Source organism: Muscardinus avellanarius (assembly GCF_963383645.1).
Source record: "Muscardinus avellanarius genome assembly, chromosome: 10".
NCBI classification, from domain to species: domain Eukaryota; kingdom Metazoa; phylum Chordata; class Mammalia; order Rodentia; family Gliridae; genus Muscardinus; species Muscardinus avellanarius.
The window spans coordinates 51,247,809-51,273,428 of record NC_137796.1 but is presented as its reverse complement, the minus strand read 5'-3'; the positions used below and the strand labels follow the sequence as shown (position 1 = coordinate 51,273,428).

General features: G+C 45.1%; 1 protein-coding gene across 1 annotated transcript; it reads right to left on the bottom strand.

The window, feature by feature from the left end:
* Nucleotides 1–852: 852 nt before the first annotated feature.
* On the bottom strand, nucleotides 853–19,656 carry WDR87 (WD repeat domain 87; the record flags this gene model as incomplete). Its single annotated transcript, XM_080703587.1, has 8 exons — nucleotides 853–1,923; nucleotides 2,269–2,409; nucleotides 2,746–4,901; nucleotides 5,346–6,314; nucleotides 7,327–7,592; nucleotides 8,788–11,666; nucleotides 12,684–12,854; nucleotides 19,582–19,656. The coding sequence occupies 8 exons, from the start codon at nucleotides 19,654–19,656 to the stop codon at nucleotides 853–855; spliced, it is 7,728 nt and encodes a 2,575-aa protein (XP_080559713.1).
* Nucleotides 19,657–25,620: the final 5,964 nt, after the last annotated feature.

Here is a 25,620-nt window from a genome sequence, read left to right as displayed (position 1 = left end):
TCTCTTTCCATTATATTAGTAGTTCTTAAGCCGGGCGTGGTGGCGCACGCTTGTAATCCCCGCGCTTGGGAGGCTGAGACAGGAGGATCACGTAGGTTCGAAGCCAGCCTCAGCTACTTAGTGAGGCTCTCAGCAACTTAAGTAAGACCCTGTTTCCAAATAAAATATAAAAAATGGGTCTGGGAGTATATTAGTAGTTCTTATACTAATGCAGATATGCATTTTTTTTTTTTTTTTTTTTTTTGGTGGCACTGGGGGTGGAACCCAGAGGCTTTCTACCTCCGGGCTATACTCCCAGACCTTTTTTATATTTTATTTGGAAACAGGGTCTCACTAAGTTGCTGAAAGCCTCACTAAGTAGCTGAGGCTGGCTTCGAACCCGTGCGATCCTCCTGTCTCAGCCTCCCAAGTGCAGGGATTACAAGCGTGCACCACCGGCTGAATATGCATTCATTTTTATGCCAGGTGCTTTCCTTCCTGTAGGTTTAGATGATGATAGTGAGGTGCCAGGAAGAAAGAGGTCAAGGAGACACCTCTGCCTCCAGACCAACCTCCACAGGGTGAGCACTACTGGCTTTGGAGAAGTTTTCCGACTCTTAGGAGTATGTATCTGGTTTCCCTGGTGACCTTCCTAGAGAAACAAAGTTTGAAGAAAAGGGAGACATCAAGAGCTTCTTGCGAACAAGAACCTCCTCTTTATTTCACATGTAGAAACTGGTTTCCAGATCTGGGTTGGAAAAGGGCTTTGACCTGGCCATACATCTGTGTGGGCCCTAAAGATAAGTTTAGATTCTGATGACCAGACCTTTTTCCAATTGATAATGAAAGTCCTGGCCTCCAGCCAGTCTAAAATTAGTGAGTAGGATCAATGATATGGGGCACTTCCTTGGTGAGGTGAATATCAGCTTGGGGCAGGCTCTTCCAAGCAAGTTCTAAGATCCCGTACTGGGCTATGCCTATGGAAAGAAGAGTACGCACATTATTCTGCCCAGGGAGGGGAACAACACCTTGGAATCCTAGAGAGCTTCTCGGGGCGTGAGAGCCACCACAAACCAGGCAGTAGAATAGTCGCTCCCCAGGCACTAGATCCGTGGCCTTCAGGGCCTCTTTGGAAATGATCTCTTTGGACTGAGGCTCCTCCCTCAGAAGCAGCTCCTGTAGCAGTCTCTGGATTCGGGGGGACTTAAGCTGGTACAGGTCCATGAGCTGGTGGAACTGCTCCATCCAAGTTGCGGTATCACCAGCATATCGCTGCTGTAGCATTCGCAAAACGTGGTACAGGGCCACAAATGTCTCCCATGAGGGTACCTCCTCTGCCTTTTTTTTGGAGATGGGCTGTGTCTTCTCCAATTTTGGCAACTTGGGAAACCTTCCCTTACCCTTAACATCCCAGAAGTCCTTTTGAAACATTAGTGCCAGGGTTTGTTTGTGCACTGAGGTATGGGCATCCAGGAAAACATCTCTCGCAGTGGGATAGAAATGTCGTGTCTCCATCTCTTTGAGAGCATTGGATAACTGCTGTATCCGCTCGCTTCTGTATGGCTCTCCTAGAAGATGCCAATTTGTAGCCTTTAGGTCTAAAATTCTCTTGGACTTTGGTGTTGGAATGGCCAATGGTTTTAACCAACTCTCCTTTTCCTTTCCTTTTATAGGAGGAATCACTTTTAAGTGTTTTGGACTCATGGACTCTTTACTGGATTTTGGGATCTCTGTGCTTTGTGATTCCAGGGCCTGCTTATGATGATACACAATGGCTTCAAGTTTGGCCAAATGCAACCACTCTAACTCTCCGGTTGAGGTGAGGTCTTTGAGGAGCTGACACAATCTGTGGAAACTTTCCCTGGAAAGCTGTTCTCCGGCTTCCATTTGTTCTAGGACATGGTGGATCCATTCTACATCTGAGAGGCTTACCTCTGGATATTCCTCAGCCACAATTTGGGGGAAAGGCGCCTTAGTCTCTTCAGTCATAGACGGATATTGATGTAGAAACAACTTCCACTTGGGATGTAGTAGTTTGTGTTGGGATTTCTGAGCTTCCATGATCTTCCTAAATATGTGGGACCTAAATGGTATCTTTGTGTCCTCCTCTTGGGGCTTCAAAACTCGATCCAAAGCAAGTAGAGATGGAGGTTTATATCCCTGTAAAAGTTCTCTTTCTTTATTTATCAGTTCTCTTTCTTTATCTATTTTCGTTCTTGAAAGTATCCTGGATGCCTCAAGTTCTGTGGCCTTTTTTTCCAAGGATATTTTTTTTGTCAACAATGGCACTGATATTTTCTCTTCCATCTCCAGAGATTCTGAGATCAGTTTCTTGGAAGCGCTTTTCCGAACTTCCAGTTTTATAGCACTGCCTTTGACCTGAGGGATTCTTTTTCCAATGGAAGTGACCATTTTCTTTCCTCTTAGGTCCTTTCTTCTTTCTTCTTGTAACTTAAATGGTTTTTCTGTTTTTAAGATTTGTTTTTCCTGGTCTGCTTCTTCCAGTGAGCTTCTCTCTTCTACCTCCTCTTCTATCTCACTTGAACTTTCTGTCTCTTTCTCACTCATCCTTTCTTCCTGCTCCTTGAATCCTTCTTCCTTCAACCCTTCTTCCTTCTCCTTCATCTTTTTCTTTTTCACCCTCTTCACCTTTTTCTCTTTCTTTTTCTTCTCTCTTTTCTCCTCTTCCTCTTCCTCCTCCATCTCCTCCATCTCCACCATCTCCTCCATCTCCTCCATCTCCCCTTCCTTCTCTCCCTTTTCCTCTTCCTCCTCCTCTTCCTCCTCCTCTTCCTCCTCTTCTTCCTCTCCCTCATCCTCCTCCTCCTCTTCCTCATTCATCTCCTCCTCTTCAGAGAAACTTTCTTTCTCTAATTTGTCTAACAGAGTTTCTATTTCGTCAGGAAAGCTATCTTGAATTTCCACCTCATCCACTTTACTGTAAAACCTTCCCTTTTTGGTATCAATTTTCTTCGATGTTTTTTTCTTTTTCCACTTTTGTTTAAAGGATGGGGTTTCCTCTTCATCTTCTTCTATTGCTCCCTCTTTTTCAGCCTTTAAGAATTCTTTCTGTACCCTGGCCAATCTATTTTCTTCCTCAATCACTTTTTTCTCTTGGTTTATAACTTTTTTCATTTCCTTGGCCAGTTTTCTCTGCTTCTTAGCCAGTTTCTTCTCATCTTTGGTCATTTCTGGTTGTTCCTCAGACAAATCCCACTCCTTGATGTCAAGTCTGCTCTGTTCCTTGCCCAGTCTGGTCTCCTTAGCAAGGAGTGACCTCTTAATCTTTGCCAGTTTTATTTCTTCCTGGGTTAGTTTCCTTTCATCACTGACTAGTTTGTGAAGTATCTTTAAGACTCTGCCCATTTTTTTTGTTTTCTCAAAAGCATCTTTCTTTTCTTCAAACAACTTTCTTACTGCTTTGGCTAACTTCCTTTCTTCTTGAGCATATAGTCTCTGTCCTCTAGTATATTCCAATCTTCCTTTGGTAATTTTGCTTTCCTCTGTGGCTAGTACCCTATCTTCATATACCAGTATCTTCTCCTCTAGTGACAGTTTCTTTTTAATTGCTTGTATTTCATTCTCAGTCAGGCTTCTCAAGGTTTCTTGAGTCCCTCCCTTGGAGAGAATTTCTGTCTCCTCAGCCAACTTCATTTTCTCTTGGGCCACCTTCTTCATTTCTATATTCAATGCCTTTCCTTCCTTAGCAATATCCAGCTCTTCTCTGAGCAGTTTCTTTTCTTGGAACAATGACTTCTTCTCTGAAACCAGTGCCATTTTTTCCTGGGCCAATTTCTCCTGTTTTCCTGCCAGAGATTCATCTGCTTTACTCAGTTTATTCTCTACAATAGTCAGTTTCTCCTTCTTCTGGGTCACTGCCTCCTTTTCCTGTGCCAGCTTATCCTCTGCCTGAACAAGTTTCTCCTTGTATACATCTAGTTTCTTCTTCATTTGAGATAACTGCTCTTTCCCCTGTGCAATATTTTCTTTTATATGTTGGAGAGCCTCTTTCGTCTGAGCCAATTTTTCCTTTATCTGTGCCATAAGCTTCTTTTCCTGCGCCAGAGTCTCCTCCTTCTGGGCCAGTTTTATCTTGTTCTGCTTGAGTCCTTCCCTGCTCTGGACCAGTTTTTCCCTTTCCTGGGCCAGTTTCTCTTTGTTCTCCATCAGTGCCTTCTTTTTCTGGGCCAGTCTTTCCTCTTCCTCAGGTGTTTTTTCCTCATCCTGGGCCAGCTTTTCCTCTTCCTGAATCAGTAGCTCTTCTTCCTGGACCAGTGTTTGCTCTTTGTCAGCCAGGTTCTCCTCTTGCCAGGCTAGGGTCTGCTCTTCCTCAGCCAGTTCCTCCTTTTCTTGAGCCAGTCTTTCTTCTTCCATTTTCAGTTCATTTTCTTTCCAATCCAGTTCCTCCATGTCCCATGATAGTTCTTCCAGTTCCTTGGCCAGCTCCTTTTCTTGCCATTCCAGACTATGCTCCTTCTGGCCCAGTTCTTCCACTTTCTGCCCCAAAAGGTTTTTTACATCAGCCACTTTCCCTCCTTTCATGGCTATTTTCTCTTCTTCTTGGGCCATTTTCTCCAATTTCTTAGCCAGTTTCTTCCTTTTCAGGGCCATGTGTTCTGCTTCATGGGATAACTTCTCTTCTCTTTGGGCGATATATTCCTCTTTATGAGCAAACCTCCTATCTGCCTGGGTCATTTTCCCATCTTTCAGGGATCTTTTCACATATTCTTGGGCCAGTTTTCTCTCTTCCTGGGCTAGCTTCCTTTCGTCTTGTGCAAGTTTCTTTTCTTCTTGTGCTAGTTTCCTCTGCTCTTTGGCTCGTTTTCTTTCAGCTATGGCTCGTTTCCTCTCTATCCTGGCCTGTTTCTGTTCTTCTTGGATCTGTCTCTGCTCTGTGTCTAACTCTTCTTCTTCTTCTTCCTCTTCCTCTTCTTCTTTTTCTTCTTCCTCTTCTTCTTCCTCTCCTTCCATCTCCTTATACACTTTTTTCCATTCCTGGAACAATTTTTCTTTTTCCCCCAGAGTCAATTCTTTTTCATCCTTGGGCCTGGATGTCAACATATTTTTCCAAATTTTTTTCCACTCATCCCATTTCATTTTCTTTTTCTCCTCCTGCTTTTCTTCTTCTGGGAATAGGTCCCCTATGGCCTGCTGTAGTTTCTCCTCTTCCTGAAGCTCTGTCCTGTCCCATTCTTGTTTCCAGTCCTCCCAGGGTATCTTCGTCAGTTTTGGGGACTGTTTCCACTGATTCCAGGAATCCTTCCACTTCTGCCAAGACATCATCTTTTCATCTCTAACTGGTTTTATTTCTGCCTCAACCAATTTCTCTTCTTGTACGGCCACTTCCTTCTCTTCTTCACTCTTACTGTCTTCTTCAGTTATTTCCACCTCTTTTATATCCACTTTCCTTTCTTCCTGGACTACTTTCCTCTCTTGCTTAGATACCTTCTTGGAGGACTTCTTTTCTTCTTTCTTTGACTTTCTTTTTCCCTTGAGTAGGTCACCTGATTCTAAAAAAATAACTTTCTTTTTTTTGCCTTTTTTGGAAATTACTTCTTCCAAGCTCTGCATGTCCTTTTCTTCCCTTTGCACGTGCTGTGGCCCCTCTAATAGCTCTTTCCTGCCTCCTATCATCATGTCCTCTCTAGTTGCTCCTTCATGGATACAAACTGGCTTCTCCTCTGGCCAGGCTGCATCCCAGTCCTGGGGCACGTCCTTGCTTTCTTCCTTCAGTAAGGGGCAGATCTTTTGAAAGAGTTCCCAACTGGGCTGCCTATCTGCCAGCATCTCTTGAGCTGTAGCTACTAAGCTGGCATTTAGATCTTCTGAAATATTTGTTTGGGAACCAGATATCCTAAGTGTCATGAGACGGCATAGATCATCCCGCCATGATAAGCCTTCTCCAATCCTATGGCCAGGCACTCCAGCAGCACCCCGCCCATAAGTTCTAACCCTTTTGGGAACTGGCTCTTCCACTGCAGGAAGCAACGTTTCTTCAATTGCCTCTGTAGTTTCTATTTCTTTTTTTTTCTTTTTTTGCCCCTTTATGGGTTTGTAAGCTATTGCTTTCTTGCCTTTTTTGCCACGTATTTTCCTTAACATCTTCAGGGTCAGAGCAACATGTTCCTTTACGATATCCTTCTCTGAAGTTTCAAAATCTTTTGAGCCCTTTGTTATACTGATGACTGAAGACCTGGAGAGGATGGTTACATCTTCCATCTCACCTGGTGCAACTTCAACCTGGTCACTTTCACCCTCTTCGGGAGCCAACTCCACACTAATCTGTTTAGGTTCTGTCTCTTTCACCTTTCTGAGACCTCGTAACAACTTTCGGACTGCAGAAAAAAATCAGGAGGAAGAGGTAAGAAAAGTATGGACGGCTAAATGAAACTCTTTCAAAGTCTAGTTTGAGCTAAAGATGATCTGCCATAAAAGAAATAGCAGCAGAGAGGGCCATGCATTTATGGTGGTACTGGAACCCTTCTACCTCCGGGCTACACTCCCAGACCTATTATATATACATATTTTTTATTTGGAAAGAGGGTCTCTTAAGCCAGCAAGGCTGGCTTTGAACCTGCATGATTCTCCTGTCTCCACCTTCCAAGCGCGGGGATTACAAGCGTGCACCACCACGCCCGGCGCTTAGGCCACACATTTAAAGGAAGGAGGAGCCAGGCGTGGTGGCGCACACTTGTAATCCCCGTGCTTGGGAGGCTGAGAGAGGAGGATCGCGCAGGTTTGAAGCCAGCCTCAGTTACTTACTGAGGCTCTCAGCAACTTAGTGAGACCCTGTTTCTAAAAAATATATTTAAAAAATAGGTCCGGGAGTATAGCCCGGAGGTAAAAAGCCTCTGGGTTCCACCCCCAGTACCATAAAGGAAGAAGAGCCAGGCATGGTGGCACATGCTTGTATTCCCAGAATTTGGGAGTCTAAGACAGGAGGATCACAGTTGGCAGACAGCCTCAGCTACTTAGGCCCTTTGCAACTCAGTGAGACCCTGTTTCAAAATAAAACATAAAGAAATAGGGCTGGGGATATAGCTCAAAGGTAAAATGTCCCTGGGTTCCATCCCTAGTACCACAATAATTAATTAACTAATTAATTAAAAGGAGAAGAAGGTAAAAAAAAAGATTCTCCTTGCTATATTCTCAGTGAACTCCCACAATCCTAGAGAAATGGGCCTTGGGGTCTTCTTGAGTTTGGGTGGATTGTTCTTAAGAGAATTTTCTTCTACAGAAATATCTTTCTACTTAACTCTTCCTACCCAGTACATCTTGACTCATTTTAGTCTAACTACATTGCCTCTTGGATACCCTCAGGCATGGACTGGATCGTCCCATACATACCATGCTTTCTGCCCCCTGCTCGGCCTCGTCTTTGGCCTTTGCTGGGCTTGACTTCTGATTCTTCGGGAGCTGTGGGAGTTTGTGTGGTAAGAAATGTAGCTTCAGAAGCCTTTGAAATCTCTAAAGAAAAATCGGGCTTTTTATCTCCTCTCGACAAGGTCAGGTTTTCATTGAGTCGCTGTTCTACTTGAGTGAGAAGGATTTGGAGATCTGTAGGCCGCATCCCCAGCAGATGGTCCAGGGTTTCCTCCCCAATAATCTCTTGCCTATGAAAGTCAAAGGAGAGAGAGGACTGTTGGTTCTGGGACAAGAGGGAGAATGGGAAAGAAAAAACTTTGGCAAAACAGGTAGGGGATTTGGCAAAATGACCAGGAGGGACATCAAAGGTAAAGGAAATGATGGCCAAGAAGAAAGAAAAAATTTAGGAAGCCAGCTAAGATGACAATGATTGGAGGGATTTGTATGGAGAGGGAAAAGGACTGAAAGTAGAACTTGCAAGATATAAGGGATACACAGGAATAGGTAAAGAAATGGAGAGAGGCGTAAACAGTTGGGGGCCCATCAAGGATAGTCTAGGAATAGAAAAAGCTATGAAAGAGAAGAAAGATCAGGGAGAGCTTATAGGGGTGAAGATATAGCAAGGAAAGGGAAGAGAAAATAAAGAAGGGAGCCGGGAGTGGTGGCGCACGCTTGTAATCCCAGCATTTGGGAGGCTGAGACAGGAGGATCGCAGTTCGTGGACAGCTTCAGGTACTTAGTGAGGCCCTCCACAATTTAGTGAGACCCCGTTTCAAAATAAAGAATAAAAAATAGGGCAGGGGGTGTAGCTCAGAGGTCAAATGCCCCTGGGTTCCACCCCTAGACCTACAAAAAAAAAAAAAAAGAAAAGAAAAGAAAAGAAAAAAGAGAAAAAGAAGGGGATAAAAAAATTCACAGGTAGTAAAGAACTGGGAAAGGAGCTGGGTGTGGTGGTCTAGACCCACAACCCTAGATACATGGGAGGAAGAGAGAGGAGAATCACAAGTTCAAGGTCAGTTCAGGAAACTTAGCAAGACTGTGTCTCAAAATAAAAAGGGCTAGATGGGCGTGGTGGCACACACCTGTAATTCCAGTACTTGAGAGACTGAGACAGGAGGATTGCAGATTCAAGGACAACCTCAGAAAGTAGTGAGACTCTCATCAACCTAGAAAGACTCTGTTTCAAAATAAAAAATAAAATAGGGCTGGGGGTGTAGCTCAGAGGTAGAATGCCTCTGGGATCAATCCCCAGTACAAAAATAAAAAATAAGAATAATAATAGAAAATATAAAAAGGGCTGGGGATGTAGGTCAGTGTCTCTGGGTCCAAGCTTTAGTGCTACATGTGCGAGTGTATGCACACGTGTGCACACACACAGAGAAAGAGAGAGAGGAGAGAGAGAGAGAGGAGAGAGAAGAATTGAGGAAGGCACAAACAACTTACTGCATCTCTCGGTAAAGGTCTCGTCTCTGGATCAAGTTCAAGAGTGAGGTCTTAGAGTGGATTCCAATCTCAGCCATGAAGGTCAGTGCCTTATTCCTCACCTTTGGGTCCTTATCCATTAATCCTTGGGCCAGAGGCAAGGCAAAGAGATGAGTAATCATTCCTAGACGCTTCAGCCCTTCCCAGGCTAGTTCTCGGATCAATGGGTTGGAATTGGTTGTATCATCTAGCAGACGATGGGCTGTCTCAGAACGGAGGGATGGAGAAACCTGGTAAGAGGCAAAGATTTGCCCAAGTGCACCAATGCAGCATTGATACTTCAGTGGGTTAGCATGGATCATAATATTGAGGATTGTTTCAATCAGACTATTAATAGCTATTTCACTCATCTTTTTCCCCAGCCAACTGCGATTTGTTGCATCTGTAAGGACACTGTAGGTTACATCCTTGGTTATCCTTGTTCCTATGAAGCTTTCATCCTCCTTTTCCTCTGCATATTCTCCTAAATCACTTATGGCTCTTACTCTGCTGTGCCAGAAGAAGAACGGTTCAGACTTGTTCCATTCTAATTCCCGCCGGGGTGAGTGCAGGGAGCACTGTAGGAATATTGGGCTGCCCTCTGGCCACAGACGGGCACGAATCACTGAGTTGGGGATGTAGCAATCAGGGGCAAGGAGCCATTTCCGCCCAGATCCAAGGTAGCACTGCAATATCTGATAAGGGTTGAGTCCCTCCCAACTAGTCAACTGCAACTGGGGAGGAATGACATAATGGGAACGGTGAGGTTTGCTCGCCTCTATCAACTCAGGGCCCATCCCCTCCAAGGCATCGCGTGTGGAGGTGCCCAGTAACACAGAGTTCCCTGCCTCGTCTTCTTCTATGACATGTGGCACAGCATGGTCAAAAGCAATGGCCCGCTTATTGGAAAGAGTCTCCAGACCCCCTAATTCCTGTTTTCCTTGACTAAAGTAGACATACTTGGGCACAAACATGGTCTCAAAGGAGAAGAAGAACCCTGGTAAAAAAGGCTTAGGGATTTCTAGTACTTCATCTGCTATACTCATTAAGGAAAAGCGAGACAGCAGGTTTGGGGGAAGTAGTTTTAAACAGGAAACCAGATAAAGACTCTGGTTGAAAGTCACAAGCAGGTCACCCCGGTCATTTGCAAAGCAGAGTGGGCCAAAGTGCAGTGATGAGTCCAGCATGGCTATGAGTCTACCGTGGAAGTCCCACAGCCGGACAGAGCCGTCAACACCACCTGTAACGAAAAGACTCAGGGGCAAGCAGACGTCAAAGGACGTGATGGCACACTGATGCAGAGGCAATGTCTCTATGAACTTCGAACCTTTCTGTGACACGGAGGACAGAAAATCATGGAATTTCCAGAGACGCAGGCAGTTAGTGTCTGTAATGGCACCCACAGACTTGGGCAAGAGTATCAGGTGTTTGAGGTGACAGCTACTGAGAATGCTGGCAAGGGGCCGTAGTTGTACTCTGATCCCATTAAGCACGGTTTCTGACAGGTGTACATAGTCATCCATTCCATAGGAACAAAGCAAAGAGTTTTCTCGGCTACCAGAAAGCCCTCCAGACATTGTAGAAAGTGCCAGTACAGCTCCAAAATGCATTAATTTCTCTATTCGAGCACAGCTATGCTGGGAAAGCACTCTTATCACGCCACTTTGATGTCCAGAGAATATCATTCCTTCTAGCCCTCGCCCCAGGTGGAAATGCCCATAAGCCAGGCATTGTACAAAGTCCTGAGAATCTGATGAGGTGCATAAAAGATATTTGGCTGGGCAAGGGCAGCGTGTCGTGTCAAACACCAGTACTTCTGAGCTGCCTGTTGCCACAAAGAGCTCCTCTTTGCTTGGGTCATAGGCCCAATCCACAGCCCGGTCCAGGATTGAGAAGGGCCAGGTGAGAACCAGGAGGTCCCCTGTTAATGGGGACACAAAGCGCAACAGGCCATCCTCTGTAACACAGAGAATCCGGAACCAGTTATCTCCACAGCGGACCCGACGCACCTGCTGGGGAGTAGAACCACAGACATTAAAGAGGGTGTAGAAGCAGGGCAGACAGCGCAAGGAAAAACTGTGGGTCGTTTGGCAGAAGAAAGTAGTGTCATCAATAAACTGGAGGTGGTACAGCTCCTCTCCGAGTTCTAGTCGCCGAAGCAGGTTCCCTGAAGTAAGGTTCCACTCCTTGATTATGCCTTCCTTGCCAGCGGTTAGCAAGGTGTGGGCCTCTGCCCGGCTGCGGATACATACTACAAGTGAGGAATGGGCTTTGAAACTGTGGAGGGGCTGGCCCCGATTAAGGCTCCATACTTGGATTTCACCAGCTTTGTTTCCAGCATATAGAAAGCCCTGATCAAAACAGGTAAAGCAGCAGGTGATACAGGAGCCACTGCTGGATGTGAACCTCTTCACCTCTCCCAGCTGGCCCTGACTCTGGCGCTCGAGGACCCTCACCATAGACTCACACAGGGCTAGGAGGGCACCATTGGGGCCATTCAGTACAATGTCATGGACAACCTCATCACCAGGCATGGGAAACATGTGGGCTATTTGGAGGCCCTTGCCACTTCGCTCAATGAACCAGCTCACTAATGCCCCCATAATGCCAGACAGAAGCATCTTTGTTTCTGGGTCATAACAGAGACAGGTGATGTTGAAGCGGCAGGGCACTATGCCCAGGGGTTTGAATGCCCGAAAGTGGTCCCCAAAAAGCCGCAGGAGCATGTCACCACAGTAGGCCACGAGGATATGAAAGGAACCTGTGTGGACCATTGACTGGATGGGTGGTAGTCGCTCAGTCATGGAAAATATTCTCTTCTCAACCATCTCCTCAGATTTGTTCTTCATCCATACTACAGCCTAGGAGAGAATAAGATGGAAACTGCTTAGAAAACACAGTAGAGGAGGAAAGGGCCAAATATTCAGCTATTTTTTCCCCTGTTCTTTTGCCAAGAAGAAATTGGAAGACTCAGTCCAAGGGTGATGATGGCACATGCCTGTAATCTCTGTACTTGGGAAGCTAAGATAGGAGGATTGTAGGTTTGAGGACAGCCTCAGCAAGTAATGTGACTCTCATCAACCTACAATACCCTGTTTCTAAAGAAAATGGGGCTAGAGGTATAGCTCAGAGGTTAAAAAAAAATCGGAAGACTCTAGAGTGATTTTATCCCCTTGGTGGTGGGAGCTAAAACTAAGGTGGAGGTGGGAAGCCTACGATGCTTTCCCTAACCTTAGCCTACTTTAGGGAAACCGTAAAGTCTACTCAACATGGAGACTGTAATTGGAGAAAGGATAAGGGGGAATCCTTGAATCTGGATCATATTCAAGATCAATTCCTTTGTCAATCTAGATTGAGAGTGATATGGGCATGGGCCCTTGAGAACAGATTAGAAGGGGAAGAAAAAGCCAGGTGTTGCCGGGCATGGTGGTTCATGCTTGTAATCCCCACGTTTGGGAGGCAGAGACAGGATTATGCAGGTTTGAAGCCAGCCTCGCTGGCTTAAGAGACGCTGTTTCCAAATGAAAATATAAAATAGGTCTGGGAGTGTAGCCCGGAAGTAGAAGGGCTTCCAGGAACCCCAGGAACCCCAGTACCACAAAAAAGAAAGAAAGAAAGAAAGAAAGAAAGAAAGAAAGAAAGAAAGAAAGAAAGAGAAAAAGCCAGGTGTAGTGGTGGTGCATGCTTGTAATCCCAGTGCTTGGGAGGCTGAGATAGGAGGATTGCAGGTTCCAGGACAGCCTCAGCTACCTAGTGAGGCCCTCTGCAACTTAGTGAGACCCTGTTTCAAAATAAAGAATAAAAAATAGCTCAGAGGTAAAATGCCCCGGGTCCTATCCTCAGTGGTGAAATGGGAGATGGGAAAAGGGCAGTCTTACCTGTATTTCTTTTGTGTAGGATGTCACCCAAGAGAGAGAGGCAAAGAAATAGGCATCACTGAAGTAATGGCATATCAGAGGCATATTTTGAGGATAGCGAGATTCTTTGAACAGTATCTGGGACCGGTCACTCAGCACAACTACATCGCTCTTTGGTTCATCTATAGGTTCCTGGAGAGAGGCATGGTATTAGCTAAGAGGCCAGAGCACACATTCATTCCATATATTCTCAGAGCCAGGTATGTTAGCACATGCTTGTGATCCTAGTACTTGGAGGCTGAGACAAGAGGATCCAGGTTCGCAGTCAGACTTAGCTACTTAGTGAGGTCCTCTGCAACTTAGTGAGACCCTGTCTCAAAATAAAGAATAAAGAGCTGGGAGTGGTGAAGCACTCTTGTAATCACAGCATTTTGGGAGGCTGAGCTAGGAGGCCATCGTCCGCTACTACTTAGTGAGGCCCTTTACAACTCAGTGAGACTCTGTTTCAAAATAAAGAATGAAAAATAGGGCTGGGGTATAGCTCAGAGTTAGAATGCCCCTGGGTTCTATCCACAGTACCACACTGTGGGGAGCCATTAAGGCTTTCCCCTAGATTGGTGTCTCTGACTCAGCTGACTTTCCTTTGCCCAGAGTCAACAAGGTTTGGAGTTATGGAAAGTTCAAAGAGGTCTGAGAGAGGATCAGGTGGTGATGACACAAGGGTACTGATAGGCCTATCTGTAATGTGTGTGTTTTGTATTGGTCTTTATTGTATTCTGGTGGTGGTAGCACGAGAATGTTGATTGACCTGTAACTGTGTATAAGTACCTCTGGAAAAACAAACCCAGCGTCGGCACAGTAAAGATGAGATTGACCTAGAAGTAGGCATCGGCCAGGAGCATCGGCGCTATAGAGAATACTGACCCAGGCATAGTCATCGACCCGTAGGAAATACTGACCCAGAAACAGGGGTTGACCAGTAGAGATAATAGGCTGGCGGCTCCCCCATGTTAGAATTAAAACTTCTTCATCCTCACGCCTCTCTTCAGAACCTGTACTCTTGCCGGCTGGCTCCGGCAGGTGGTGCCCCGTATGGGGACATTCTGAAACTAAGGATCCCGTGAAGGACACCGCTGAATAAAAAAGGAGCGTGCTCGAAGATTTTTGGTAGTGGTGAAACGCAGGAATTTTGTAATATATAATCGGTCACTAAAGTAAAGCCTTGAGCAAAAGAAACTAAGGCAGAAAATGAAGAAAGTAAGATAGAAAATGAAGGCGCCTAACGTGTAAATAGTAATAGACGATAGGTCAGAAGATTAGTTCCCAATGTAAGAGTTGTAAAAATCCAATGGGTCAAAAAATATTGTAATATACAATGGGTCAAAAAATTAGTTTTTTGTTTTTTGTACATAGGTTAAAAGATATGCTTTGTGGAATCTGCTGCTCAGTATCATAGAGATGAGTTGTTTTTTTTAATATCACCGCTTCAAGCAGCTATAAATCAGGCTGCAGAGAATGGAGAAGATACTAGAGGATTTAGAGTTTTCCCGGATACTGAAGACCCTAATGGTTAAGGAAGTGTTATTATATTTCTTAAATGCCGACAAAACTGGGTCAAGGGGGTGTTATTAATTTCTTGAATGCTGACAAAACTGGTCGCACAGCAGCAGATAGATATTGGCATCCATCCTCCAAAAACAATTTTGCTTTAATAAAATGGAAAGATCCTTGCACAGGAATTTGGAAAGACCCCATACTAATATGGGGAAGAGGGCATGCTTGTGTTTTTTCACAGGATGGAGATAATGCATGGTGGATACCTGAGCAACATGTGTGACATACGGATCAAGGAAAGATAGAAGACTTTTGGATTAATGCTGATGACTGAAACATGGACTTATGTTCCAGATCATCCCATACTTCATCCAGCTGCTTAGGAACAGCGGGAGATCGCTGTCTTCAGTAACAACTCCCGATTGCTGGGACTTCTTGCTTTGAATTTTGGACCCATTGTGGAAACTTTTGGTTATGCTGGACAAAGGACTGGTAAAAATGTCGGGAAGATGGGATGTCTGCAATTGACACCTGTGGTATTGCAGACAAGTACAGAGACTGATATTTTGGACAGAGAATTATTAGTACAAGATTGATAATATTATTTTGGACAAAGAATGGAATTGGTACTTTTGATTATTTTGGACAAAGACTGGTAAGTAATTGTGCTATTGAAGGTTTGGTCTTGTGGGGCCCTGGTTACCCAGGGAAAAAAGATAAAAATATTAGCCCACTAATAACTTGTTTACTCTGTAAAACTGATTCAACATGTAAAAATCATTGTGTTAATTGGAGAAAATGTCTTGCTGAAATACCTATGTTACATGATACTCCCGATACCTTGTTTATTAGAGACTCGGGACAAGGTGTGGTCTCAGGACAAAGTGAGAACAGTTTTTCAGCAGAAGTACACAATTTACCTTTGAAGGGTACCCCCATTTAAGAGGCTGGTAGTCAATGACGGGTAAGATTTCCTTGGGACAAGGAAACCTAAGACAGGATATACAGCTTAGCTCTGTATTATCCAAAGACGGGTAATCCTTGATACATAAAGGAAACAACCTAAGACAGGCACAGATTTCTTTGCATATAGTAAAAAAGGGGGAATTGTGGGGAGCCATTAAGGCTTTCCCCTAGATTGGTGTCTCTGACTCAGCTGACTGTCCTTTGCCCAGAGTCAACAAGGTTTGGAGTTATGGAAAGTTCAAAGAGGTCTGAGAGAGGAACAGGTGGTGATGACACAAGGGTACTGATAGGCCTATCTGTAATGTGTGTGTTTTGTATTGGTCTTTATTGTATTCTGGTGGTGGTAGCACGAGAATGTTGATTGACCTGTAACTGTGTATAAGTACCTCTGGAAAAACAAACCCAGCGTCGGCACAGTAAAGATGAGATTGACCCAGAAGTAGGCATCGGCCAGGAGCATCGGCGCTATAGAGAATACTGACCCAGGCATAGTCATCGACCCGTAGGAAATACTGACCCAGAAACAGGGGTTGGCCAGTAGAGATAATAGGCTGGCGGCTCCGCCACGTTAGAATTAAAACTTCATAGCCGGGCGTGGTGGCGCACGCTTGTAATACCCGTGCTTGGGAGGCAGAGACAGGAGGATCGCGCAAGTTCGAAGCCAGCTGCGCACGCTGGCTTAGGAGACCCTGTTTCCAAATAAAAAAAATGTAAAAATAGGTCTGGGAGTGTAGCCCGGAGGTAGAAGGGCTTCCAGGAACCCCAGTACCACCAAAAAAAAAAAAAAAAAAAAAATTAAAACTTCATCCTCACGCCTCTCTTCAGAACCCGTACTCTTGCTGGCTGGCTCCGGCAACACACACACACACACACACACACACACACACACACACACAATAATAATAAATAAAATAAAGAATAAAAATATAGGGATGGAGTGTAATTTGGAGGTAGAATACTCCTGGGTTCAATTCCCAGTACTGAAAAAAAAGTAGTCATATCTGTCCTTGAACATTTTCTTTGTGTCTAAAAGATAATACATGTATCATAAAAGACACAACACTTACCAAATTCCTCAGGTAAGTACATAACTTTTTAGTTGTGTGTATATACAGCGTGTCCCAAAGTCAGTGCAGCTCTAAGTTATTCAGTTTTTTATTTTTGTAGTATTGGAGATTGAACCCAAGGGTGTTCTACATATGAGCTACACCCCAGCCATAGCTATACCCCCAGCCCTATTTTATTTATTTATTTTGTACTACTGGGGACTGATAGTCCAGAGGAATTCTACCTCAGAGCTACACTCTCAGCCCTAACCCTTTCCAGAGCCAATCTCCTCTGTTCGTTCCAGAGAAGCTAGGTCTCTCACCCTAGACCCCCAACATCTCCAGGCTGGACCCCTGCTTTATTTTTTTTTTCTTATTTCTACTTGGTTTTTCCAGTGATGGAGCGGGCTCTTCCTGTGAGCCCAGCGTCACAGGGCTTTGAGTTACTTTGACTGGAAAGATCACTTTACAGTGGGTCCAGGCCCTGCCCTAAAAGCGTGACACAGATCATCTCATTGGGCCCTCTCTCAAGGGCTGCCCCGTGAGGAAGGCACAGGTGTCATTCTCATTTGCTCATCAAGAAACTGAGGTCCAGAAGAACAAATGACTTGTCCAAGGTACTGTAACTAGAATAGGGCAGAGTCAGAATAAAGGGAGGTTATGGAGCCCTGGAGGGTTTTTTTTTTTTTTTCAGTACTGGTCATAGAACCCAGAGACATTCTAACCACCAAGCTACACACCTTGCCCTATTTTTTATTCTTTATTCTGAAACAGGGTCTAAGTTGTGGAGTGCCTCACTAAATAGCTGAGGCTGAGCTCGAACCTGCGATCCTCCTGTCTCAGCCTCCACCATGAAACCTGGTTTGTTTTTTATTTTTGAAACAGGGTCTCCTCTTCCAGTCCCAGGAGTGTCTGGAACTGTGGTTTACACCATGCACAACCAGTCCTGGAAATGGCACAGAATTGGCATCAAGGAACCCCAATCCCAAATATATGAATCTCTTAAGGGGGTAGTCCCCAAGTTCCTAAGGAATATGTGTTTTGCCAAGAAGCACAACAAGAAGGGCTTGAAGAAGATGCAGGCCAATAAAGCCACAGCCATGACTGTGCGTTCCAAGGCCATCGAGGCCCTCGTAAAGCCCACGACCCCAAAGGGGCCACCCACAAGCTCAATTGACTTGCTCTTAGTGCCCATCCCAAGCTTGGTAAGCATATCTATGCCTGCATTGCCAAGGCGCGCTGGATCTGCCGGCCAAAGGCCAAGGCTCAAACCAAGACCCAGGATAAAGCCCAAACCAAGGCCCAGGCCAAGGCCACACTGCCAGCTCTAGCTGCAGCTCCCAAATATGTGCAGGCCCCCATGAAGGTTGCACAGTAAAAGCCTCTGTCTGCAAATAAGGACAGAAGGGCTGGTGTGACCCCTGGGCTATTTGTACAACTAAAACTGAGGTGTGTGTGTGTGGGGGGGGGAACAGGGTCTCACTAAGTTCTGAGGACCTTGCTAAATTGTTGCAGCTTGTCTTGAACCTGTGACCCTCCTGTCTTAGCCTCCAAGTAGTGGGAATATAGGTGTGTGCCACTATGCCCGAAAACTAAATCTTTTTTTGTGTGTGTGGTTTGTGGGAATGGGGTTGGAACTGAGCTATACCCCTAGCCCCTTTTTAAATTTTGAGACTGTGTCTCTTTAAGCTGCTCAGGCTGGCCTCAAACCTGCGATCTTCTTGCCTTAGCCTCCTGAGTATCTGAAGCAGCAGCCATCACACCTAGCTGTTATTAAACCTAAAAGTATACAAGTAAGACTTGGGATACCCTATCTGGCCTTTAAATTTGACAGAGGAAGCTGGGTGTGGCGGCACACGCTTGTAATCCCCACGCTTGGGAGGCGGAGACAGGAAAATCGCGCAGGTTCGAAGCCAGCCTCGCTGGCTTAAGAGACCCTGTTTCCAAATAAAAATATAAAAATAGGTCTGGGAGTGTATCCCGGAGGTAGAAGGATTTCCAGGAACCCCAGTACCACCAAAAAAAAAAAATTTTGACAGAGGAAGCCAGGTGTGGTGGTGCCTGCCTGTAATCCCTGTACTTGGACTTGGGAGGCTGAGAGAAGAGGATTGCTGGTTTGAAGCCAGCCTCACCAACTTACTGAGGCCCTTCGAAACTTAGTGAGACTCAGTTTCAAAATTAAAAACAAAGCTGGGCGTGGTGGCGCACGCTTGTAATCCCAGCATTCGGGAGGCTGAGACCGGAGGATCGTGGTTCACGGACAGCCTCAGCTACTTAGTGAGGCCCTCTGCAACTCACTGAGACCCGGTTTTAAAATAAAGAATAAAAAAAAAAAATTGGGCAGGGGGTGTGGCTCGGAGGTTGAATGCCCCTGGGTTCCATCCCTAGATCTGCAAAAAAAAAAAAAAAAAAAAAAAAAAAGGAATAGAAAGCCTGGCATGGTGGAGCACGCTTGTAATCCCAGCCTTTGGGAGGCTGAGACAGGAGGATCACGATTCACGGCCAGTCTCAGCTACTTAGGCCCCTTTGCAACTCAGTGAGACCCTGTTTCAAAATAAAGAATAAAATATAGGCCTGAGGGTATAGCTTGGAGGTAGAATGCCACTGGGTTCCATCCCAGTACTGCAAAAAAGAAAAAAAAAAGAAAAAAAAAAGAATAAGGCCAAGGCTGTAAGGCTGTAGCTCAGAGGTAGAATGCCCCTGGGTTCAATCCTCAGCAAACACACACACACACACACACACACACACACACACACACACACACACACACTGTATTATCCCACAGTGACAGAACATGTGCTATGAAATATATACCTAGGCTCTATTTGCAGAGTCAGCTATAGCAAAACTGAAGTTGGCGCAAGTTCTTTCTGGCGCCTTCTCCCTTCTCTTCTAGAATACCTCTCTTCCCAGAGGATTGGTTTCTCTGACAGTGTTCCAAAGTATTAACTTCTGATATCAAAATGTCCTTGTAAGAGGTCTATAAACTTATTTATAAGTTGTTGGCCCATTTCCTACTAAAGTGACAGTTTTTCTTTTTTGGTAGTACTGGGGATTGAACCCAGGGGCATTCTACCTCTGAGCTACACTCCCAGCCCTATTTTATTTTTTGTTTTGAAACAGGGTCTCACTAAGTTGAAGCTGTCCTCAAACTTGCGATCCTCCTCTCCCAGTCTCCCAAGTCCTGGGATTACAGGCATGAGCCACTATAGCTGGCAAAAGTGACAGCTATCTGGATGGTCTACCCTATTTTCTTCTTTCTGTCATGGAAAATCTATGGCTGTTCCAAAGTGCCCATTACTATAATATAAATAGAGGCCAACCAATATGTTTATGTCTTACATATATATTACCTTGCTTTTATGTAGGATGTCATTTATGAAGTATTTAAAATCTGCCCATGTGGGAATGAGCCTGGGGGAAGACATCGCCTTGATTTTCCCTTGGTCCTCTTCAGGACTGTTGCTTAAAAGCCTACAAGAATCCAAAAGAGGGCTGCTTAAAATTAACCACTTATTTTTCAAGGAACTCAGAATCAGAAGGCAGGAACCAAGCTGGGTGTGGTGGTACATGCTTGTAATCCCAGTACTTGGGAGGCTGAGATAGAAGGATCACAGGTTCACGGTCAGCTTCAGCTATTTAATGAGGCCCTCTGCAACTTAGTGAGACCCTGCTTCAAAATAAAGAATAAAAAATAGGGCTGGGGGTGTAGATTAGAGGTAGAATGCCCCTGGATTCAAGCCCCAGTACCGCAGGAAAAAAAAATAAAGAATGCAGGAACCACAAAATCATGTTTATTAAATACCTTGTGAATGTCAGGAACCATGTACAAGACATACCTTCTCATTTAATCCTCACTATGGTCCAGTGAGGTAGGTATTGCCACATTTTACAGAAGAGAAAACCGAGCCTTGAAGAAGGTAATAAAGGAGCTGGAGAATAGTCAGGTATGGTGGTACATGTCTGTGATCCCAGTACTTGGGAGGCTGAGACAGGAAGATCACAGGTTCAAGGCCAGCCTAGCAATTTAGCGAGACCCTGTTTCAAAATAAAAAAGGGCTAGGGGGTGGGTAGGAGATGGAATACTCCTGAGTTCAATCCCCAGTACAAAAAAAAAAAATAGGAGATGAGGATTGCATCTTAACATGGCTCGCCCTTTCTTTCTTTCTTTCTTTCTTTCTTTCTTTCTTTCTTTCTTTCTTTCTTTCTTTCCTTGTGGTACTGGGGCTTGAACCCAGAGGTATTTTACCTTCAAGTTATATCCCAGCCTGATTGTATTTATTTGGAAACATGCTGAGGTTGGCTTCCAACCTGTGATCCTCCTATCTCAGCCTCCCAAGTACTGAGATTGCAAGTGTGCACCACCACCCTGGCTAGAATAGCATATCCTATCTAGAATATTACAGATGAGAAACAGAAACTTGGAGAGGGGCTAGAAAAAAAAATATCCACGCAGGCAGATGATAGTTCTGTGCTGGTTGCAGTGTGTCAGGTTAGCATTTTGTGAGGACTAAGGGATTTTCAAAGCAGACCTCCTGCAACCGTAAGCCCAGGGAAAGTAGGTATATCTTCAAATGCAGATTGCTGGGACACTGCCCTAGGTCTACTGAATCAGAACCATGAAGATGGGGGCTCAGGGACCTGCACTTGCCACAAGCTCCCTAGGTGATTCCATTGAAGTTTGACTACTGAAACAAGAAGGAGAAAGGCAAGCTGGCACTAAGCCCCACCTAGCAGAGCTGGAGAAGGATCCAGCCCTGTGGCCTCATAGGCTTCCACAGCCTTAGGGGGTTAGGTAACTCTCTGTTGTTTAATGTCCACTTCCCCACTCTTTTCCCTTTGGCCATCAGAAGGGTAAACTTCTGCTTTTTTTTTGGTTGGGTTATCAGGCAGTTTATTACTAATATGACAATGGGCTTGTTTATTCTTATTTACATAGGTTTGTTGCAAGTATCAAATCAGGCAATTCATAGGAAAACTTTTATTCTGATGCAGCAAACAATTATGACTGCTTTTTTATTTTATTTTATTTTATTTTTTGGCCTTGGGGATTGAACCCAGAGGCTTCTACCTCAGAGCTAAACCCTAGCCCTTTTTGTTTTTGTTGTTTTGAAACAGGATGTTCCTGAGAATCTTGCTACTTCCTGAAGCTGGCCTTCAACCTGTGATCCTCCTGTCTCAGCCTCCCAAGTGCTGGGATTACAGGCACGTGTCACTGTGCCTGGCTTACTTTTTTATTTTGAAACAGGGTCTTGATAAATTGTTGGGGTTGGCCTCCAGCCTGAGATACTCCTGTTTCATGGTTGTTGGTTTTAGGCTGACTTGGTGCTCAGGCAGATGACCCATGTTTCTTTTTCTTTTCTACTTGATACTTTTCAGTAGCTCTGGAAACATGTCAGCTAAATTTATAGTCTGGCCACCAGAGGGCAATAATGGCTAACCGGATGAAAACCAGTAGTTCAGAGAAATGGTTCCTACAGTGAGTTCCAGGGTTAGGGCCAGCAGCAGTAGCAGCACCTGAGAACTTGTTAGAAATGCGAGTTACTGGGCAAAACTCCAGACCTACTGAATTGGAAACTCTGACGACAGGGCCCCACAAACTAGGGTGTGTGTGTGTGTGTGTGTGTTACTGGGGATGGAACCCAGGGGCATTCTATCTCCAAGCTACATCCCCAGCCCTATTTTTTATTCTTTATTTTGAAACAGAGTCTCACTGAGTTGCAAAGGGCCTCACTAAATAGCTGAGGCTGTCCGCAAACTGGGGTCCTCCTGTCTCAGCCTCCCAAATGCTGGGATTGCAAGTGTGCGCCACCATACCCGGCCACAAGCTAGGTTTATTTTATTTCATTTTTTGGTGGTACTGGGGTTCCTGGAAGCCCTTCTACCTCCGGGCTACACTCCCAGACCTATTTTATACTTTTTTTTTTTTTTTGAAACAGGACTCTGTTTCCAAATAAAAATATATAGAAAAAAATAGGTCTGGGAGTATAGCCTGGAGGTAGAAGGGTTTCCAGGAATCCCAGTACCACCAAAATAAATAATAAATAAATAAATAAAAAATAGGGCTGGGGATATAGCATGGAAGTAGAATGTCCCTGGGTTCCATCCCCAGTAACACACATAAAAGAAAAATTCAAATTTTGAAACAGATCTAGCTAAGTTGCTATGGTTAGCCTTGAAGTTATAACCCTCCTGCTTCGGCCTCCCAAAGTACTTATAATTACAGGAATGGGCCACTGTACCCACCAATTGTGGTCAACTTAAAGGAGAGAGTATTTGGGACCAAGATATATGTCCTACTGACTTTGGGGACAAAAAAGGACTGTAACTAGGCATTGATATCTGGAACTATTTCCTATTTCTCAGCTTCTGTCCAGTCTAAGATTCAGTCTGTATGTCCTGCAAGCTCTGCTTGTATTTAGGTTGGCGCTCAGGGGCACTGTACTCCAAGACACACTGTCAGGGGACTGGGCTCCCTTTTGGTCACTCATTGAAGTGATACAGGCAGACTTTTTGGTTCATAGAGCTTATAGTTTAGTAGGGAAGGCAGACATCAAAGAATAGTCAAACTAAAATGAAAATTTTGCCGGGTGTGGTGGTGCACGCTTGTAGTCCCCACGCTTGGGAGGCTGAGACAGGATTGCGCAGGTTCGAAGCCAGCCTCAGCTGGCTTAAGAGACCCTGTTTCCAAATAAAATATAAAATAGGTCTGGGAGTGTAGCCCGGAGGTAGAAGGCCCCTGGGTTCCATCCCCAGTACCACACACACACACAAAATAAATGAATAAAATGGAAATTTTTGAGTGGTGGGATATATTATTTGAACTTTTCTGAAACTTTTTTTTTTTTTTTTTGAGGTACTGGGGTTCCTGGAAGCCCTTCTACCTCCGGGCTACACTCCCAGACCTATTTTATATTTTTTTTATTTGGAAACAGGGTCTCTTAAACCAGCGAGGCTGGCTCAGAACCAGCACGATCCTCCTGTCTCTGCCTCCCAAGCACGGGATTACAAGCGTGCGCCACCACGCCCGGCTTGAAACTTTTTTCTAAATCAAGTTATGTTAGTGGTTCAGAGTTTTTTTTTTTTTTTTTTTTTTTTGGTTGAGGGATTGGAGGCAGGAACATTCTACTTCTGAGCTATAACCCAAGTCCTATTTTATTTTATTTTTTATTTTGAAACAGGGAACAGGGTCTTGTTAAGTTGCTGAAGCTGGCCTTGAACCTGAAATCTTTATGTTCCAGCCTTCCAAGTGCTGGTATTTCAAGGGTGTGCTACCAAGCCTGGCTTCTCAGTTTTCAACAGTTGTCAGCTGCAGGGCATTTCACTGTGTGACTAAACTATCATTTATTTCTTCAAAGTATGTGTGGCCAGGCATGGTGGCACACACTTGTAATCCCACCATTTGGGAGGCTGAGACCGGAGGATTGCGGTTTGAGACCAGCCTCAGCTACTTAGTGAGGCCCTCAGCAACTCAGTGAGACCCTGTTTCAAAAATAAATAATAAAAAAAAATAGGGCAGGGAGTGTAGCTTGGAGGTAGAATGCCCCTGGGTTCCATTACCAGACCCGCAAAAACAAACAAAAAAAGTGTGTGTGTGTGTGTGTGTGTGTGTGTGTGTTTTGCTGAGGATTAAACCCAGGGGCATCCTTTCTCTGAACAACACTCTCAGTCCTATTTTTTATTTGGAAATGGGGTCTTGCTTGTTGAGAGCCTTGCTAACTTTCTGAGGCTGGCTTCCAACCGGTTGTCTTCCTGTCTCAGCTTCCCAAGTAGATTAACAGGTGTGTGCCACCATGCTGGTTTATTTGTCCAAATTTCTATTAATGGACATTGGGCTGTTTCCAGCCTTTGGCTACTATGACTCATACCACAGATGAGTATCTTTGTTAGTGTCTCATAGTTTTAAATTTATTTTAGTTGACTTAAATTGTAAAACTGAAAAAGCAAAAATATCTATCAACATAACTTGGAATAATATTTTGTATATATTTGAACTAAATGAGTTATTAAAAATAATTTTTAAGCCGGGCGTGGTGGTGCACGCTTGTAATCCCAGCATTTGGGAGGCTGAGACGGGAGGATCGCAGTTCATGAACAGCTTCAGCTACTTAGTGAGGCCCTCCGCAACTTAGTGAGACCCTGTTTCAAAAACTGGGCAGGGAGTGTAGCTCGGAGGTCAAATGCCTCTGGGTTCCATCCCCAGACACCCCCCAAAAAAATTAATTTTTAGCCAGGCATGGTGGTCACACTTGTAATTCCAGTGCTTGAGAGGCTGAGACAGGAGGATTGTGCAGGTTCGAAGCCAGCCTCAGCTACTTAGTAAGGGTCTCAGCAACTTAGTAAGACCCTGTTTCCAAATAAAATATAAAATAGGTCTGGGAGTATAGCCCAGAGGTAGCACCAAAAAAAAAAAAAAGAAAGAAAGAAAAAGAAAAAAAAAGAAAATTAATTTTTACCTGTTTACGTAAAAGTTCACAAATGCACCTTTGCATCTTTTTTATTTTTTTAAAACATTTTTTCCTTACATTATATTTCTATGAAATAGTACTGCTTGAGATTTTGTCTGGTGGTGCCCCGATTTCCCTACAGGTCTGAGAGCGCTCCCTGACAGTAGGAACTCTATCTATCTGACACTTAGTAGGTGCTTAATACATTTTTGCTGAATGAATGGGCCACGGAGGCCTGTCCTCACCCAGGAAAAAATATATGCTTTCCAGCTCCAGTTTGTCCTGATGATCTTCTTTGAAGCAGGCTGAAGCAGGAAGGCTACTGTTGATGGGGCTTCTTGACCAGATGGCCGTGCAATTCCAGTCAAGCCCCTCAGTAACCCTTATGGAGTGGAGATACCCATTAAAAAGAAAAAGGATTGGATCTTTGTGTCGGCAGGTGGATCAAATTTGGACATAATTTTCCAGACTACAGGTACTCAGCCCTAGTTACCCTTGGGACGTGGCATGGGTGAATGAACGGAGGCCCGTGGGTGGTGGGCTGCGGGGCCAGCGTGTCCTCCTCCACGGCGGGGCCCGCCTGTTACCTGTGACGGACTCGCGACCGCGGAGCGGCAGGACGCCTACGGCAGCGCGCAGGAGCGGCCGAGAAGCTACTTGCGGACCCGCGGGAGGAGCCGGCCCACCAAGCGGTTACTCCCGCAACCCCGCAAACAAACGCGGCGAGGGGCGTGAGCGCGCGTGCGCGGAGGCGCGAGCCCGGCGCGAGAACCCGCGTAAGCGCGCGCGCCCGTTCCACCGCCAGTGAAAAGAGTCCCGAGGGGGCCGTGGCGATTCGGGCCGGCGAGCGCGCGTGCGCGAGCCTGCACCGACGCCGTCCTCCGCCGCCCCTCCGAGGGGCTCCGGCGCACCGCCCCTTCGCTCCCCGCCCGCGTGGAGGCTCGC